The sequence below is a fragment of the Cyanistes caeruleus genome, chromosome 1, assembly GCF_971803275.1.
Source record: "Cyanistes caeruleus chromosome 1, bCyaCae1.hap1.1, whole genome shotgun sequence".
NCBI classification, from domain to species: domain Eukaryota; kingdom Metazoa; phylum Chordata; class Aves; order Passeriformes; family Paridae; genus Cyanistes; species Cyanistes caeruleus.
Genome location: NC_141701.1, coordinates 67,141,971 through 67,160,992, shown reverse-complemented (window position 1 = coordinate 67,160,992; position 19,022 = coordinate 67,141,971). Strand labels below are relative to the sequence as shown.

General features: G+C 39.4%; 1 protein-coding gene and 1 long non-coding RNA gene across 2 annotated transcripts in view; one reads left to right on the top strand and one right to left on the bottom strand.

Annotated features, from left to right (window-relative positions):
• Nucleotides 1–5,890, top strand: part of LOC111925348 (uncharacterized) — a 43,565-nt gene extending 37,675 nt beyond the window's left edge. Inside the window, exons 6-7 of the mRNA XM_086876897.1 lie at nt 1,735–1,865; nt 3,077–5,890. Coding sequence (XP_086733023.1) covers nt 1,735–1,741 — 7 coding nt within the window. The 3' untranslated portion in view covers nt 1,742–1,865; nt 3,077–5,890. The remainder of the gene's footprint in view (nt 1–1,734; nt 1,866–3,076) is intronic.
• A 5,632-nt stretch (nt 5,891–11,522) lies between these two features.
• On the bottom strand, nt 11,523–17,517 carry LOC111925419 (uncharacterized). The gene is made up of 3 exons (XR_002862242.2): nt 17,422–17,517; nt 11,830–11,978; nt 11,523–11,591 (listed from the first exon to the last, which is right to left on the bottom strand). It is a non-coding gene; the product is annotated as an uncharacterized LOC111925419 (long non-coding RNA).
• Nucleotides 17,518–19,022: the final 1,505 nt, after the last annotated feature.

The window sequence follows — 19,022 nt, the reverse complement described above, 5'->3', positions numbered from 1 at the left end:
AAGTGAATACTCCAACTATTAGGCTACCAAACCAGCCTCACTATCAGCATCTTAAAGAGCTATGCATCACAAAACATTATGATCCTTTATTTCCATTTCTAACTAGCCAAGCCTCTCTACAGAGCAGGAGGAATACCTTCCTATCCTACCATACTTTGGTTTTGATAGGAAAGGGCTTCTATCATTTATTCTTTCATCTACTGGGTTCATTCACAAAGTGATTGTTATTCCTGGTGTCAGATCTATCTGGTAACCCCCATTATCCTGCTCCCATAGTGGTTTCTCAGCCTAGGGTTTAATGTTTAACTGAGGAAAGGAAAAAAGGAATCATTACTTCAGTTATAGTGCTTCCAACATGTTTTTAAATGAACAGTATATTCACAAACAAAGTATTTGTGAAATAATTTTATTTTAAAAAAGAAAGGCAAGGAACTCTCTATTCCTATTCTATTTTTCCCTCAAAATATCACTAAGTACACTATAGAACTCACTGTTAGCAGAGCACATCCTCTCATCTCTACAGCCATCAAATATTATATCATCTCTAGCAAAGAACAGCCTTTCCCGCTGCAAAGGTTTCAAGAAATGGCAACACAGAGAGTTATAGTAAAATGAATTCTACATTAAGCCAGCTGATACAACTTTCAAAAGAGAGGTCAAACAAAGGACATTCTTGAATAAAATTCCCTTATTTGCAAACATAAAAAACCTCAACAATTACTTGATTACACATACCTTTCCAGATATGATAGTTTGGAGACTTTGTATCAGCAAGAATTGCTTTCTACATCAAACCATCTTTTAACCTTCATTTATTAATGTCTTCCTCATGGAAACAGATTGGAAACACCACCCTCCTGCCTTCTCCCAAATAAACTCACAGACAGCCCATCCAGCCAGGCTTAATTCTAAACTCACCTCAGAGCTCCATCCAAAAGAACCTCTATTTTCAACAAATTCAGCATAAATTTATTACCTGCCCTTTTGCAGTCACAACAACCAACACCACCCATACACTTTTACTCTGAACTAATCTAATTTCACATGTGCAAGCACCAAGACTAAGAAATTTAGTGTTAAGCAGACAGGAGCTCTCACCCTCTCATGGAACCAGCAGGCTGCATATTCCCATGCCTGCAGCTGCAAAACACAGCACAGGTACAAACACTGAAGCAGTCTGACAATTTTGCTGTACCTTCTCCTGCAGCAAACCCCACCCTTTGGTCTCCATGCAAGACAATTGTACTGTGCAAAGATGGCACCTGCTCACTGTGCAGACTCTCTTTCCACAAACATTTAGAGTCATCTTTGCTGAATTAACTCACTGAAGAGTTTCCTACTCCGAAACACACTGGTAGGCTAACACAGCTATAGATAAGAAATGCATAGCTTGCTTGTTTGAATATATAGTCTGACACATTAGCACATTGCCTTGGTTTCACCTGCTGAGCCAAACTGCTCTCCATAAGCCTCAGTCCCACTAAAGACAATTAAGTCCATCAGTTCAGATTCACAGTGATGATCACAGGTGTAACAGGGCACAATTTGAAAACTTATTCCAGCCTGGCAGGCTTTTTCAGGCGTGAACAGTGAACAGCTGCTCTTTACAGGGCATCTTTTACAGCAGAAGACCACTGAGGTATTTTTAAGGCCTTAGCTTAAGCTCTAGCTCAAATAAATTATATTAAAATAAAAATATTTTCTGTCTCCTCTGCTTTCTCTCTCTCCACACAGGACATAAAGTAGGTAATGGGAGCTGAAGTCATCCACCTTGGTGCCCCACAATGAAAACCATAAACCATTAACACATTTTAACAACTCCCCAACTGCATTCAAGATAGCCTTTCAGCAGTAATTTAAACCTGGTAAGTACCTGCAGCAGCTACTTAAGTAATCAGAAGCCCCAGATTAGGAATACAATGTGCATCCTCTTTGATTTCTTTCTTTGCCCGGAGCTATAGGTAGCTAATTCTTTAAAATGTGAAAGGTTAGTGCACAGAATAAATAGACATCATGGATAAAGCCACCTATACCATACAGGCTCAGTTTTCATTTGTATAGTCAGGGCTGTATAAGAGGAAGACACAGGATAGCTACATAACTTTGCCAGCAGAAATTTCTTGTTGGTAATGGTTCATAAATTAATGCATCAGTTTGACCTCTGGGTTCCAAAGGGAGTACTTGGGATAACTGATTCTTATATTTCCTTCCTCTCTGTTTTAAAACTGAGTATGCTTTGTCTAAAATCAAACACAATAAATAAGGAAAGCATAATCCTTTTTTACCACTTCCATTGTTAAGTTTCACTTCAAACCACTTTCCATTTGTTGAACTTCAGTCTAGTGCTCCATCCATTAGCTAATGATTGCTGTCTAAAAATATGACTACTCCAGCTGGTATTTATTGAAAAAGTACTTCCCTAGAACAGGCGATCCATATAAAGATGTACACAAACTCTGTACAGTAAAGGCTGCTGTGAAGGAAGGGATAGATTAAAAGAGGGTCACAAAGAAAAAGCTACACTTTATCTACAAAGCTACAAAGCCTTCTTGCCACCATCATCTGTGAATTCTGAAGCACTTCAAAACATTATAACACTCTAAAACTTAGGCTGGGGAAAACAGTGTGCTGGCCTTAAAAGAAAATCCACATTTTCTAGGGTTTATGTTAAGAAAACAATGAAGGAACTACACATTAATTGTATTAATTGTGTCATCCTATTAACAGTTCAAATTATGCAATTATGACTAAACTCCATGATGAGATGGTTGTGTCGGAAGGGTGTAATAAATTGTTTCAAAAGGAGAAAGAAATAAGGGATTACAAAATACACTAAAGGTGTCTGAGGGGAATGCTTCATGACAGATATATGGCTGCCACTAAGGTGCAATCGACCATTATCTTAATTATCCCCAGGAGTAGTCAGGTGAAAGCATATGCTTCCTTAGGAGAGAATGGTTTACCCTTCCCCAAGATGTTCCCCAAGAGCAAAACTCAAATTTCCACTAGATTATGGTTTTGTCCACACATAGCATGTTATTTAGATGAGCTGCTTTGGCTTATTGTTTTTCAACAGGCTGTGTTCTCACAAAGAGAGAGCCCTAAAGAAATGCTGAATTGACAAGGATATCCACCAGCTTGTTATGCCATCAAGGACAGCCCTTGCTAGGACAACTGCAGCTTCTAGTACAATTGACAGGAGATGCTAAATCCTCCCAAGAGAAGCTAAAGGACATCAAATCCCCTCAAAGATCCAAAACAAACAGAACTTCCTGCTATTTTAAAGTGTTTTGGTCAGACTAAAATCTCCAGGCTTCTTCAGTTAGCAAGAGAATCCCTATCCAGAATGCATGACCAAAACAGTCTGAAAACGATAGAAGATTTGAGAGAACAGAAACCCTGAAAGAAAAAAATGTCAGGCACCTATATTCACAAGACTGCTTCCAAACAGAGAACATTAGCTGGCATTCCAGTATCTTCCAAATAAAAATTAGAATCACATAGGACAGACAGAAAGTTTGTCAGGAGGCGCATTGTGTCGTTCCTGTTCCACAGATGGTGGCATAACCAAGGTCTGCCCGTCACTAAGGCAGCCTGAGCTTGTGACAGTCTGCATCATTCTCCATTATTTAATTCCTCAGGGCCTCCTCTTTTGGTTTTGTCAGGAAAATGAAAAGAGAAAATCTACCTTAAGTAGCAGTGCCACAGGTCTCTTTATCTAGGCAAAGAGCTCTTCTCTGCTGCCTCAGTCTATTTCCCAATACAGGAAAAGAGGGACTTCACTCTCTCTGTGCTCCATCTGGCAAGGTTTCCCAAATGAAGCCTACTTTTTCATAAAATGGATCATTTTGCACATCTAGTTTAAGAATCCCTGGAAGATACTTTCTTAAGAAAGGTAATTAGTTCTGAGCCCTTTCTCCCCTCCTGCAATCTGATGTTTCTACTATCATATGTCTGGGTCCAAAAACTCATGGCAATGGATCTTCCCTTTAGGCTTTTTGGAATGAAGTAGTGACTGCTATTCCTTTGAAGAAAAAAACTCTCTAAGTCACTGTAGAAGAAGAGCAAAACACACATAAATACACACACTGGACAGGAAGGTTAAAGTCTGTCTAAAGGAGCTTGCATTAAGAGATCAGAGGCCAAATGCAGCATTTATGTCATCACTTCCTTAAATAACTCCAGCAACTGATGGATTGTCTGTGGTATTACTTTGAAACAGCTTTCTAAAATTTCTCTTCACACCATTTTGCCAATATGTCCTTTTGTGAATTATTTGTGTGTGTGACAGAAGACATGACTACATTATGCTCTAAGGTACTCACTGTACTGCACTCAGGTTAGGAGCAAGCCATCTGACAAGACAGACACTCTAAACTACTAATGTTCTGCCTTTAGACAAATTTATCCATATCTCCCCTGCTAAAAGCACAAAATCCTTCTTGAATTAATATTGAAGTAGGCTTATTGTGAAAGAGGTACAAGTTCTAACCACTACTAATGAAAGAGGATTCAGAGGATCCAAATATATAATTAAGAGTAGGTGCAAAGGCAATAATGACTTAAAACAGAAAACTGATTGCCATCACCTATTGCACTACAAAAGAAATAAAAATTACATTGGGTTGTTTCCCCTGTAAAATGACAGCTTTTGTTCTGCCTGTAATTTGCTTTTCTGTGCTAGGCTGACAAAGACTTTTCTCAGGTTTATACCTCCATTATTTCTCGTTATTTTATCTTAATATCAAAACAGTGCTCCAGTATTTCATACAATAGTGCATGTAAGCTGCTACCTACTGGGGTCAGAAAGTATTCTGGGGTTTTCATCTCTGGTGATACAGCAGGAGACTGTGACTCGTATCACTACAGTCTGCAACAGTCCACAGAAAAGTCATCCCATAACATCTGTTAACATAGGATAAGCCTAAACATTTCCGTGTCTATGGAATATGGGCCTGGGCTTGTATTCTCATCCAGATCAATAGTACACTGTGACCTCAGAAAGGTGAAATTAAAATGTATTTCTCATAACCCTGAAGTAAAAGTAAGGAAAATAAAATAAACAAATAAAATTTATTGATTTTTCATGTTTTTCTCTTCCATCTTGAACTGATTGTCTCTGCCTGCTTTTCTAAAGTTGTTTCAGAGCACCAACATACAGCATCACCTTTAGCCCTCTCGTCTTCCCTGACTAATATTTCCTTCAGCCTCTGTGCTGAACTCCCTTTGTTAGCCTGGTCTCTCCTAAACATTTTGGATAGTTATACAAGAATTCTGAAAAATTTCATTTTCATTGACAGACTTGGGCATATTTACCAGCCAGACGCTGCAAGTTTGGTTTACCAGAAAGAGGTGCCTCCATTTCTTCTTTTTGTGTTTCCCTCCTTTTCTTCTTTCTACTTTTAATCTACGAAATATAGACTTGACAAACACTCTTAAAATTCTCTGCCTCTTAGGATTACAGTCCTCTTATGGGGCAGGAGAATGACAGATTTCATGAGCTTGCTCAGAAATCACAGCAGTCCCAAGAATCTTACCGCTCCCTGTTGGTCTTCACCTCGTTATTTCCTTTCTTTCTGCAAAGACATATTCTGAGTAGTCAGAATATCACTGGTTTAATTTTCTCATCAGAAGTCTTTAATAATAATAACCCACAAGAAAGCCTCCATGGAATCATTGCCATGGCTCAGCAAAGAACAGAGCTCAAAGCAACATTTGTTGTGTCAGATATCCACTTATGCAGTCGGCTGTGAAACCACTGCAGTAGCAGGCTGGCTTCTGTGGGCTGCATTCCCTGCTATCCCTTCTTTTTAATTGCTCAATTTTAATCATTTCAGCTCAGCCCCAGTAGTTATCCAGAAGATTCCGACAGCAAACAACAATCTCCAAAGATTTAAAAAACAATGCCTCAGCACCATCTGTGGCAGAAACTTGTCTGCAAGAGACACCCCAGCAAAAATTACTGATAGGAGGGGGTGTTCATGTAGCCACAAGAGCATCTAACACAGAAGGCCACGACAGTACAGATACTGGGAACTGCTGTTGCTATCTTTGCAGTAAGTATGTGGAGTGGTATCTTCAGTACCAGAAAGAACATCTGTAATGCAGTTTGAAGTCCATTTGATACCCTTTTCAAGCTTCAGTCTGCAGCTTACATGTATTAGAAGTTACATTATTTTCTAAAAGCTGCAAATCAAGCAAGCTGTTGAGAAGGGCATATTAATCCAAGTACTGCATGCATGGGGAACCCTTCAGTTAAGTGCTGATGATTCAAACTCTAAAAGGCACAAGGATGAGGAGTGTGCAGGAATGGTTTTGAACTGCATTCAAATCCTTGCCTTCAGACAGCTGCATGTGGCACTTCCTCATCTATTCAAGGATATAGTCCCCACTTTGGTTCTTGCCACAAGACTTGAAACAACTGAACTTCTCAGGAAAAAAGATAACAGGATTGAAAGTAGGAAAAACCTGCAGCAGGCCTAAAATCCATTGCATTTCCAATCCTTGGGGAGTTCCTATAAAACAGCTTATTTTCTTTTTGCTAAGCAAATCAGAATTTGACTAAGGTTGAGATCACAGCATGACCACTTCTAGACAACCTACTCAACTGAAAAAAGGAGATGCTAAAGCATGCGACTTCTATATTTACTTGGGGATTAATTCAGCATAAATGCATGAGTTTAAAACCACAGAATCATAATCATAGGATGGTTTAGGCTGAAGGGACCTTATAGCAACACCTTTTGCACTAGACCAGGTTGTGCAGCACCCTTGGCCTTGAACACTTTGAGGGATGGGGCAGCCACCACATTTGTCAGACAACATTTGCTTAGTGAAGCCATGCTAGCTGTCACCAATCACCTTCTGATATTCCATGTGCCTCAGCACAGTTCCAGGAGGATCTGCTCCATGATCTTGCCAGGCTCCAAGGTGAAACTAACTGGCCTGTAGTTCCCTTTTTAAAAATGAGGGTTGTCTTTCCTTTCCTCGTCAGCAGGAGCTTCACCAAACTGCCATGACTTCTCAAATATGGTGTATAGTGGCTCAGCCACTTTTTTCACCACTTTCCTCAGGATCCTTAATTTTTTTGATCAGATAGGTGCCCTGTGCACCTTCAGGTTCCTTAGATGGTCTCAAACCAACTATTTTCTACATCAGCTAGTTCATTTTCCTTGTCCCTGCCTTTGCCTTTGGAAAGTAGGAGGACAATGTGGTTGGAGCACTTGCCAGTGAAGACTGGTTAAAAAGTCATGGAGCACTTCAGCCTTCTTCATGTCCTGGGCAACCAGGTCTCCCATGTCCTTCCAGAGATGGCCAACATTTTCCTTCATCTTCATTTTATCACTATAAAAGCCCTTGATCTCCCTGACCAGATATAATTCTATCAGTGCCTTAGCTTAACTAACCTGATCCCTAGTTGCCAATTTCTGCGTAGGCAGCCCTTGTAGGCTTCCTTTTTGACACGGACCTGCTTCCAGAGCTCCTTGTTCCTCCTGGCATTTTTGCCTGATTTCCTTTTTGTTGGGATGCATCACTCAGGAGCTTGGAAAATATTTGATGCCTTTAAGTCACTGAACTATGTCCAATTTAATTCCACTTTCTCTCTAAGGGAACCAGTAAACTGTGCAGCTGGTATGTTATCATAAATATTCATGAATTGCTAAGAAAGCTAATAGGATCAATAAGAGTGCAGCCTAAAAGACTACATCACTCTTGGTAAGTAAGGATCCAATTTTGTTGACAGCCAAGTTAAGACAAGAGTTTGTCATTGCCTCCCAAAGAGTCAGGGCAGAGAATGAAATTGCACAGGACTACTCTGCAGCCTGTGTTGTGGTCTGCAAGGAGCACTCAGCTTGGGACTCACTTAGGAGCTACCAACAAAAAATAGGCCTAGTGAGAAAAAGTATCTTGTCATCTAAAAACTATAACTAAAATAATTTTATGAAACTGCAGAAGGAAAACACAAGCATAGATTTGATGAAAAGATCCATGTTCCCCCAATCTTTTTATTGCTGGCTGTTTCCTTTTTATTGCACCAGACCTTTGAACTGAAATGGCTGTATGGACAGTTCTCTATATTGTGCTTTACCTTCTGTACCTCAGACTGCACCACTGCTGACCAAGGGCTCCCACAGCTTCCCTTGTCATTCCTTCAGTTTCTGTCATTTCACAAGATTGTTGTCTGGACCATGGAAGAGACTCCTCCAGCTGTAGTGACACCACATTTGGCTCACCATTCCTCTAGTGATGAGTTGGCCAATGTTTGCTGCCAGTAGAAGACTGCTGCAGAACAGCCCCTTCCATGGACCACAGAATACTCTCCAGACGTTTGAGTTGGTCTCCCCCCAGTCCCAATGGGATACATTGGGGCAGGGGGTGGCTGTGTGCTGCCTTGTGCCTCTTGCAGTCAGCTGCAGGTGGTTCTTTGGCTGATCAAACCCGCTTCAAAACTCACACCAGTCAGAGTGGCCAGCTAAGGCACATGGACAGGAGCATGAGGAGAGAAAGACCATGTGCTAGGGCCAGGGCAGCCCTGACGGGTCACAGCCCACACACAGTGAGCCTGGGGCAGTCCCTTTCCCTAAAATTCAATCTAAACCTTCCCTGGCACAACTTGAGGCTGTTTTTTCTTGTCCTAATGCTTGTTAGTAGGGATAAGAGATCTACATTCCCCCTGGACGCAACTGAAGTGATGTTGCTGGGATAGAGATGGTGTTTTTAGGAAAGCATTGATCTACATAACTTGGGGGCTGTTCCCCTCATAAAAGCTAACCTGCAGAAGCAAGATGACCTTGTCATCAGTGATAGCTGAATCCTCTTGCTCCCGCAAAGGAGATATCCCCTTGCAGTGATAAAGTGTGGAATTTGTAATGCATGTGTAATGAAACTGCTATATTGTCCTTGACTGAGAGTCTTGCACAGAGAAGGCCTTAAGTTTGTAATGCAAATCTGTATTATTATGCGTAGTGTGTAGAAATAAAAGGTGGAGTTTGTAATGGATATTTATTCAAACTGTTGTGACCTCAACACTGTTTTTTAAGTAAGGTGCACGGAGTAGTGGAGGTGAAATAGAGTAAGGAGCGAGAAGCAGCTGATAGAAACTATTATGGACTGATTACAGCCTCCAGCACCACTTGTTGCCTCACAGAGGGAATTGAGAGGGAACTGAACATAACTCACAGTAAAAACAAGAGAAATTCAGACTAGAAAGGGAGGAGTAGAGGTACTGGACTGAAACAGAGCCTGGGGAAGCAAGAAGAAAGATGTTTCAGTAAATGTTTAATTGTTTATCTTCTCATCTTTTTTCAGTACCCAAATCAGTAAATTGAAGTTTGTTAATTGGCATTAAATTAAGTTAAACTCCTGACACACAGACTATCTCACCCACAGCAATGGTGCTCATCCCTCTGCACAATTCCTGTAGTTCTGGGCTACAGGAAAAAGTGGAGAGAGAACTCCCTCCCCACTCCAGATTTCAAGGAGTAAGGTCTGTTTCTCTTGTTTTCCTTTCAGCTCTCAGGATTGGAATGGTACATTTCTAAACACAATTTCAGCTTTGTTTTGTAGGATTCCATTTTTGAGTTTGAATTGAATAGTCAAAGAGAAAAACAACTATATGAACCGTTTTTTATGCAGCTCTGGTGTAGAGGGCATGTTTTCATTCCTGTAGAAACCTAGCTATATTTTGCATTTAAAAGTCATAACACTAAATTTTCTCTTTGCGCTTTCATTCAGATTGTGTCTGAATTCAGTTTTAGTACAGTTGAAGGAAGGTTGGTTTACTTCATATGTCAAAAACTCACAAGAGCAAGAACAGTTGGAAGAGAGTCATCCAAACATAAAATAAGTCTCTCTCAGAGAAGTGTTAAAACAGTGGCAGGGCAAGAATGCTGCTTATATAAAGCAAATGAGACCATAACATTGAGAGAGCACCAAAATTAAAAATACTGAAGGAATATAAGAACATAATAGGGAAGTCAGTTTCAAAAACCTGTTCCACATAGAATTTGACTGCTGTAGTTAGAGAGAATAACAAGTGATATACTGAAAAACAGTCTTTGAGTTTAGGGAGATAAATAAACCTTCTTGTGATAGCAAAACCTGGTTAAAGTGTAAGAGACTCTCCCTCTTCTATTGATTTGATGCATCAAAGATAAACCAGTAAGAGAGAGTCAAACCTCCCTTGCTTAGACTAATGAAAAGATTCTGGTCACCAGCAAGGGATTAGGCCTGAAACATTTCAGCAGGAGGTATTAGGAAGCATTTACGCAAAACCAAATTAAGTGTTACCTTATACTCTGAACTGTTCCTAGGACAGACCTTGAACAGTCTATTCCAGTACTGGAAAGATGAGCAAATGAGCATCCACTGAAAAAAAACCTATTTAACTGGATAGGGGCAGCAGCTTGAGAGGAATTCCCTGAGAGGAAGGAAATCAAAGGCTTACCTCTTTGCCAAGACCTGGTTGCCAAAACAGTTTGGTCCCTTGGCTCCATTTGCCAGCACTGACAAAGATGGTGAAATGATTTTTCTGTCCTTCCTTAGACAAGGTTCCAGTAAAACTGGTAAAGATTCATTTCTCTTAAAATCGACTCTTTTCATGTCCTTTCTTTGAAGCATATGAATATTATCTTTCTAATGGGTTTTAAATGCATCTCAGTACGATATTAAATGTGGATTTGCATGGACAACTTTATTGGTTTTGAAATGACAGTTAATCTCAAGTAACCTCTCAGAATTCAGTGTAAGGGTCTGTGTGTGTACATGGATCCCAGCAGTATCTTGGACTAGTCTCATCTGATAGTACTTTTAATTCTTTTGAGCCTTTTTCTTTTTTTTTTTTCCTTTTAAATTGTCTTGTTTTGCTTATTGAAACAGATGCTACCATTTCCCTCCTAAATTTTTTTGTTTATTGCATGTGCAGTAAAGAGGTCACTTTTCCCATTTCCTCTCCCCAGGCCCAGTACCAAAGAGATGTACCTAGACAGGAGATGGTACCTGATCTTCTAGCTCTAATACCAGTGGGAGCAGGGGGGTCTCAAGACCCTCTGGCCAACATCCAGTGATTAAGTGATTAGAGAATGAATAGTCTTCTGACTGACAAGCTGTTCCACTTGCCATAAGGTTTTTAGTGGACAGGGAGAAAGATAATTTTTGAATAACAGAGGCCAAGAGCTAAAAATTAATTATTATTTTTAGGTGATCTTATTGGTAAGAAAACAGCAGGTCTTTGAAGGGCTCAGTGCTTTTATAAGATCCCAGCTAACTCCTCAGAAGCCAATAACAGCTTCCAGATCTCCAGGCTATGTGCCCATTCCCAAGCAGAATAGGGATGTCTCTTCTCTTAGGTGGTCCTCTAATAGTGGTAGAACTGATGTCGCTCATAACTGAAGTCAGTCTGGAAAAATGTAGAAATTTCCAGCAATAGGATGCTTTGGAGTGACAACACAAAGCTCAATTCTATGACCTTCCTACAGGTAGTTTGAGAGCCAAGAAAAGAAAATAATTTTTCTTCAACTGACCTTTCACATAAGTCTGGCCATGGTTCTTCAATCTTTGTGCCCCGATAGTAGTCCATAAAAGCAGACTTACTGAAATTTGTAACAAAAAGCCCTTTCATTTAGAGAACTTTGACTGCATTTCAAGGTTCTGTATTGGATTTTGTTTGCCAAGGTCAAGTTCAGAAAATGGGTGGACGGCGTAGGTTTTGTCCTCAGTAACATCACAGATTTATACATTTTAAAATTTGGCATACTAAGATGGGCTTCATTTCATTTTTTTAAAAAACTAGGTATTGCTGAAGTATGGATATGTGTCACAGAAACTTACCACAGCAACACAAGTATAAGTTTTAATGTGGTAGGAACCTAGTTTTGTGGTGCTGGCTAAGAAGAGCAGGTGCAGGAAGGAGAGTAGACACATTCCAAAAAAACCTTGGAATGTTTGTTGGAGAGAAGTTGTATAACCGCAAATGGAGCCTACAAAAAAGGTGGAAAAAAAAAAGGAAAAAAAGAAAAGGAAAAAAGGGAAAGAAGAGGAGAGAAAGGTTGAAAACTATGGTAGACAACGTCACAACAGACAACAAATGTATCTTGATGTTCTGAAGGCAAGTCCATCAAAAATAATTTCTCAGTCTTTCTCGAGATCACAGTAGTGCAGGAGTGATTCTGATGGGGAGCCACTGTGGGTCATTGTCATAAAATATATTATTTAATCCCATTAATAAACTGATTGAAGTCTCTCTGAAGGCTGCTGTTTCTTGTTTATACTACTCTTACTAAAAAATTATTCCAGAATGAAATACCCTTTAAAAATTTCTTTCATAACTAGTTTACACCTATTGCTCTTGTGTGTCAACATCTCCTTCCTGACTACTTCACATTTACTCTTCTTACTGCTTGTTCCCCACTGAATGTATTGAGAGTATGGTCATGTCTTTTTAACCTCCTGTTAGCCAGTGATAACATCATTTTAAGTAAAATGTAAGTGCTGTAAGTAAAAGTGTCCACTAGTCTGACTAGCCTTTTATCTCCTCTTGTTTGTTTGGAATTTATATTTCCCAAGTGCAGTAACAAAATCAACATACACTACATCACAAAGGTCACAGATGTCCTGTATGTGACTAGTGGAAAAACATTTCTGGGTGCAACTTAAAATTGCATTCCAGAATCAGAATGATTCAGACAGATATAGCTTCTATTTAATAAATGCCTGCTGTATGGCAGAAATTCTTGTATGTGACCTTGTATTATATCCTCTTTTTATCACTGTTAATTCTTCTGGATCATTTTAGTTCTTCTCTGTTTTAATCTCCTCTGTACTGACAGTAACTTACAGCATCATTTCAATTCATTAAGTATATATAATGCACATGCTACTTACTTTAAATGGAGGTCTGTCACAGAATTAATCCTTAGAGGTCTTCTTTATGGCTCGGGGATAGATTATATCTTGGAAGTGTAATATGATTATTCACATAATACAAAGCACTGTCAATAATACTTGGAATGCCCTCACAGTGGGAGGGGGAAGGAGGGAAGGCTGACCTTCTGAATATTATATTTAATATGTACCACTTATAGGAAGTTAATACACAACATACTGCCCATAAACCTATGATAAAAGCTGTCTAATCTGATTAGTGCAGAGACAAGCTCACATGTCAGAAACTGTCTAACCCTACAAGCCTCATACTGCATGCTACTAGTTCAGACTACAGGGAAACAGGACACAGATAGCTATACAGCTCCCAGGTGCCTTCTGCTGGTCTGGTTTGCTTTCTAGTCTACAAGCCATGTAGCCATTTTCCCTGTCTTGTTCAAATAAATAAACTTGTAGTACAACCCCACTGAATTTCTCCATCTTTACTAAGCTGCAAAATTCAGCAACATGCTCATGCAGAGGCATACAATAGCTGCACACCTGCAGCTTTATTTAAAGTTTTGACTCCCTGCATGAAATGTTGAATGCTTTATTCAGTTTGTTTTTGTAAATTGGTGTAATCTAAATAGACTGAAAAATATATTGACTAAGGTTAAAAGGAAAAAGTAGCATATGTTCCTAACTGTGCCTTTATATTAGTCAAAGATTCTTATTTGTTAGTTGAGAAAATGCCCTTTGTTGTTGAGCTGCCACAGTAGGAAGCAGATGGCTGTTTAAATCCCAGAATTCCCACCAGAAAATGTGAACAGATGTCTGTAAGCAGAAATAGAAAAAAAAAAAAAATTCTTTCTGTAAGTCCATACACTGGGAACAGAGCTATTTATGAGATTTTACAAAAATCTGTCTGCTTCCAGAAGCCAATAAAACATTTTGTCTCCTTTTATCTTTTTCCCTTCTTCCCCCTCATTTTAAAAGGGCACACCTGTAACATGGATGGCACTTTGATAAAGCAGCCAAACTTTTATGAGTGTAGGAATAGTCCCAGTAACACACCTGGCAACTTGGTGCGTCTCTCTTCCTCAAAATGATAGCTTATTTTCCAGATTTGTTGACATTACAAGTACAAAATCTGTCATTTACACAAGAGCTCTACTACAGAGCAAGGCTCAATGAAAAATAGACACAATTTCAGAAGGCCTAGCCATGAAAAAAGAGCAGAGATGTAGGTGGACACCGTTGAATGTTCAGCAGAGGTTTTGCTAACACAGCCTAAATCCTGTATCTCTTTCAAATATTCATTTTCCTTCTTTGATTTTCAGAGTTTTGTATCCATTACACTAGAAAGGAAGACTGCTTACTCTTAATGGCACCATTTCACCTCTAAAAGTGCATAAAATTTAATGCACGAACATACAGCAAGAGATTGACAGCTGCCCATAGGCACCATTTAGTATCATGGATGGATAACAGAACTCCAGAGTTTTGAGAGAAGTTAAAAAACAAAATGTAAAGTACAGACTTTATAATATGATGCCCCTTGGAGGTTACAGAATATAAAACCAGCTTAAACTCAGTTCTTGTGCCCTTAAGGATTCCTTTCTGATTTTCTCCTACAGTTGACTTTCAGTTGTTAGAACAAAAGGAGACACATCTGAGACTTCTCATGAAGTTGCTGAGAAATAAAGCATCTTTATGACAGTTAAAGCAACATGGGGGAAACAGTCCTATATTCACATATGGAACAATGGGTTTCCAGCCATCAGAATGCACTCTTGGGATTACTATCAACTCATTGCTCAGTAATAGTAAGAAAAGCAAATCAATGATAAGAATTACTAAGAAAGGACTAAATAACAAAATGGGTGCAAACATTCTGAAATTATGCATTATTGTGGCTAAACACCATATGCAACACTGGCCTTCCTTTTCCTTCCAGAGGGAGGGAGAAGGTTTTAAAATATACAATGGCTTCTAAAAGAAAAAAACAAACAAACAAGCAAACAAATTCAAACAAATTAGGATATGGCAGATGTCTGCAAAATCTGTGTATAATGGTAGGAATAGATAGATAGGAATTGATTGCTCCTTTCTCCTGCCAATGTGAGGGCTGTGGGCCTTCAGTAAAGTTACCAGTTGCATAATTTAGACTATTCAGGGCCTGATTCTTCACATATCAGGTAGTGAAGATATAGAATGTACTACAGTATATGATAAATTAAAATTTTACACCAAATGCGAGAAAATGACTGGGCAAGTTCATGGGTAAATCCACTGAGACAATGTAAATGCATGGAACCCCTATGTCTAGTCTAGTCTAGACTAGACTAGAATAGACTGTTTCACTTGGAAGGGACCTACAGTGATCATCTAATCCAGCTGCCTAACCCGTTGAGGGCTGACCAGAAGTCAAAGCATATTATTAAGGGCATTGTCTCTTAAGCACTGACAGGCTTGGGATATCAGTCACCTCTCTAGGAAGCCTTTTCCACTGTTAGATCTCCTGAATGGTAGAGAAATGTTTCATAACATCCAATCTAAGAAAAATTCTAAGCCTTTCTTGGCACAGCTTTGAATTGTCCTCATGCATCCTCCACTGGAATCCAGGGAGAAGAGTTCAGTATCTCCCTCTCCACTTCCCTCCTCAGATTGCTGCAGAGAGCAAGGAGGTTGCCCATCAGATTCCTTTCTCCAAACCAAACAAGACCAAAGGTCACAGGTGCTCCACACAGGACATTCTTTCCAGCCCTTTCACCACTTTTTTTTGCGCTCCTCTGGATGCATTCATGGACTTTCACATCCTTCTTAAACCGTGGGGCCCAGAAAGAGACCAGCAGCAGGCTCAGTTTGAATGAGCAGTGTGTGTGCTCTGGCAGCTCGGATACCCTGGGCTGCATCAAACACAGCATGACCATCCAGTCAAAAGATGTGAACATCCTGCTATATTCAGCGTTGCTGTGCTGCTTGTAAGACCCTTGTAGGCTGAGTTTGTTCTGCTCTTGGTCTCTGGCATTTTAGCACTGTCAGAGGCAGGATGCTGGACTGAACAACCCTTTGGTCTGGCTTTGGTCTGGCTCTCTGCTGTGCTGTGCAGAGGTCCCCACAGCCTAGGCAGATATCTAATGCTATATGGATGGACTGTAAAAAAAATTATGAGTGTCTGTTCTTCCATGCAGTGAGGAACTACAGACATCTCCCAAATGCCATAGAAAAGAAAAGAGAATCAGAGCAATGGTAAACATAAAAGATGTATGTAAATCATATAATTTTTTCTGGGGAAATTCTGAAATTTATTGGAAAGTTATTGGGCTCCAAATGTATCCTATTGAGGCTAATAAATATGGCTTTATGATACACTCGTTCCGTGTAACATGCATGAGAACTTTAGACAGCAACTGCATGCTTTCAGAGATAAAAGAAGAAATAGATGTGAAAACTGAGTTTTTTTCCAAAAGCACAGCTAGAAACAGCTGCCCAATTAGATGGAATATCTTGACATTTTTTAATAAAACTGGGGGAAATAATGCAAAAAGAACAGGTATCAAGCAAAATCATGTTTCAATGCAATTTTCCAACAAAAGAACATGCACAGAAGCGCTCTCTTCTTATTAAATGCTAAGCTAACATATCAGCATGTTTGGAAAAGCTGATAATCTGAGTGGAAACCATTGTCATTGGCAAATCCTCAAAAGATTATTATTTCAAGAACTTTAGCTTTCTGCTCTTGGTATCAGTCTTAGTTTGTGATGAAAAGCTGAAGCTGTGAACCACACAGATTAAGAGGTTTCTTCTGTATGATTAAATAAAGATATTGAATTCATACATCCATGCCACTGGCAATCAAAAATCCATGATTCAGCTTAGAGCTATGAATTTCAGTGGGGTATGTTTTTTTAAACAAAGCTTTATCATATACACCCATGCTTCCAGAGTGGGTATATTCCTAAAAAACAAAAAAAAAAAAAAGCAAAAAAAAAAAAACAAACCCAAAACTCTAGAACTCTAGGAGGCACAGCCAAAATGTCCTGTTAATTCCCATTAACCCATAATCAATTTTTCAATGCAATTCAGCTGGTCTACTGGATTTTATTTAACCATAAGCACTTCTAGGTTTTGATTAAGAAGCACTTATTTAATACTTATTTCTGAAGAAACTATGTTCCTCATTTCTTTCTAGAGAAAAGAATAAAATCCCTAAAATGAAGGGGGTCTTCTGCACCTTTCTGTGTTCCATGCTTCTCCCTAATAATCTTTCAATACTTATAAACTCAAGAGTTAACTTGACATAGACCCATCATTTCTTTTACTCCACAATCAAGAGACACCAGAATAATACTTATCAGGATGCACTAATTTCAACCAAGCTTAGCATTTAATGCTTCTTCATTGTATTGAATCTGTGAGTGGGAGACCATTACCCAGGTTCTCTAATACTGAAACTGTTTGAAACAACCAACAGGATTGTTTATCAAGTTGATTCTACTTTCTAAGGAATTTCTGACAGCTATCACGGTTTTGTCAAAGGATCTAAGAGACACTTACAGGAGTATAAGTCGTTCTTTATCACTGATTAGCCATGTGGTTGGCCTTGACATATTTCAGGAAGAGCTGTTGCTCTCAGAATGTGGGTTAATGTATGGAAACCAAATCTTCAGGGTTCATTGTAAGCCAGACATTCATATTAGGAAGAGATGTCATAGTAAGAACACATGTCAAGTTGTGGAAGTCATAAAAGGAAACAGAACCAGGCAGTAATCTCAACAAATCTAGAACATGTGTTAAGTAGATTACATAATCTACATTGACATGCTACAAAACATTCAATTTTAATACTTCTGTAAAACTGAAACCAATAAAATCACAACTATGCTGGTCAATAGTCTGACCGTTGTTTCCAGGCCATGGGCAGAAGTGCTGTTTAGAACCCCAAAATTAAGATTTCTGTCTTTTCCATAAATGTTGGAACAGGTCTTCTGTAGCCACCCAATGAGCACTGGGTGAGAAAAGACAAAAAAATAAGCTGTTCACATCAATGAAATTATTTTTTAAAAAAAATCCAAAGAAACAAAAATTTAACAACATCATGCTTGAAGGAACTATCTGTTTGTTCAACAATGCAGCATTGTTCTTTATACAGCATTATGTAAAGTCCAAAATATCTGGGTATTTGCTTTCTGATGAAGCCAAAATATAAAGTTCCATTAGTCTTAGCCAGTTTTTTTACAGGGTTAGTATAAAACAGAGAATTTCCATTGAATTTGTGGTCTGAATGTCATTAGACAAAGCATCCAAGCTAGTTGAAGGCTCATACTCCTTCCAGAATTATAGAACAGAAAGACAACTTGTAACCTAAAACACCACTCCCTCAAATTTCTATTCCTTCCCTGAGAATCAAGGAAATGCAATTTACTCCTTTGCACCCTCCTCCCACTCATTTCTCCCCATCCCCAGTCTTTTATCCCCAGTCTTTTTTTTCACTTGAATGAAAACATGTTGCAGTCAGCAATCTCAGGATCTCGTCCAGGGAAGCAGCAGGATTCTGGGGACCAGCATCAAACACCAACTGAGACGGGCTCCAGTTCATGAAACCATTTATTCAGCATGGGAACAAAGTCAGGTCCAGACCAGAGAGCCCTGAACAGAGGCACAGCAGGGGTTTTTGAGGGACAAAACTCTCAAGGGTCCCCACCTTTGAGGGTGGAGTTCAGGGTCAGGGACCAGTAGAAGCACACCAAGGGAGAACCCCTCAGGGATTCAAACCCAATCAGACACCTGGGCCACCCTTCACAAGGGGTTTGGGGTGGGACAATGTAACTCTTTGTCTCCCCTGAGGCCGCTGCTACAAAAACAGAAGAGTTTTTCTCCAGAGTATACCTGACAGGAGTCATACAAGGCAGCAGTTTGTCTCACAAACACGGATACTGGGCACCAACACATGCCAAATATTACTTTGGCCTACACAGAGAAAGGACATGTACACCACGTGCACTTACAGGAATTGAGACAGTAGTGTGACCATTTTTTCTTTCTGAAGATGCAGAAATGAGGCAAAGAAGATGTTTTTGACAGGGAAAGTAATGCAAGATGGGATTCTGACTACTTAAGGCATGAGAGGCATGAGAGGAGTTTCCTTACCCTCTCCT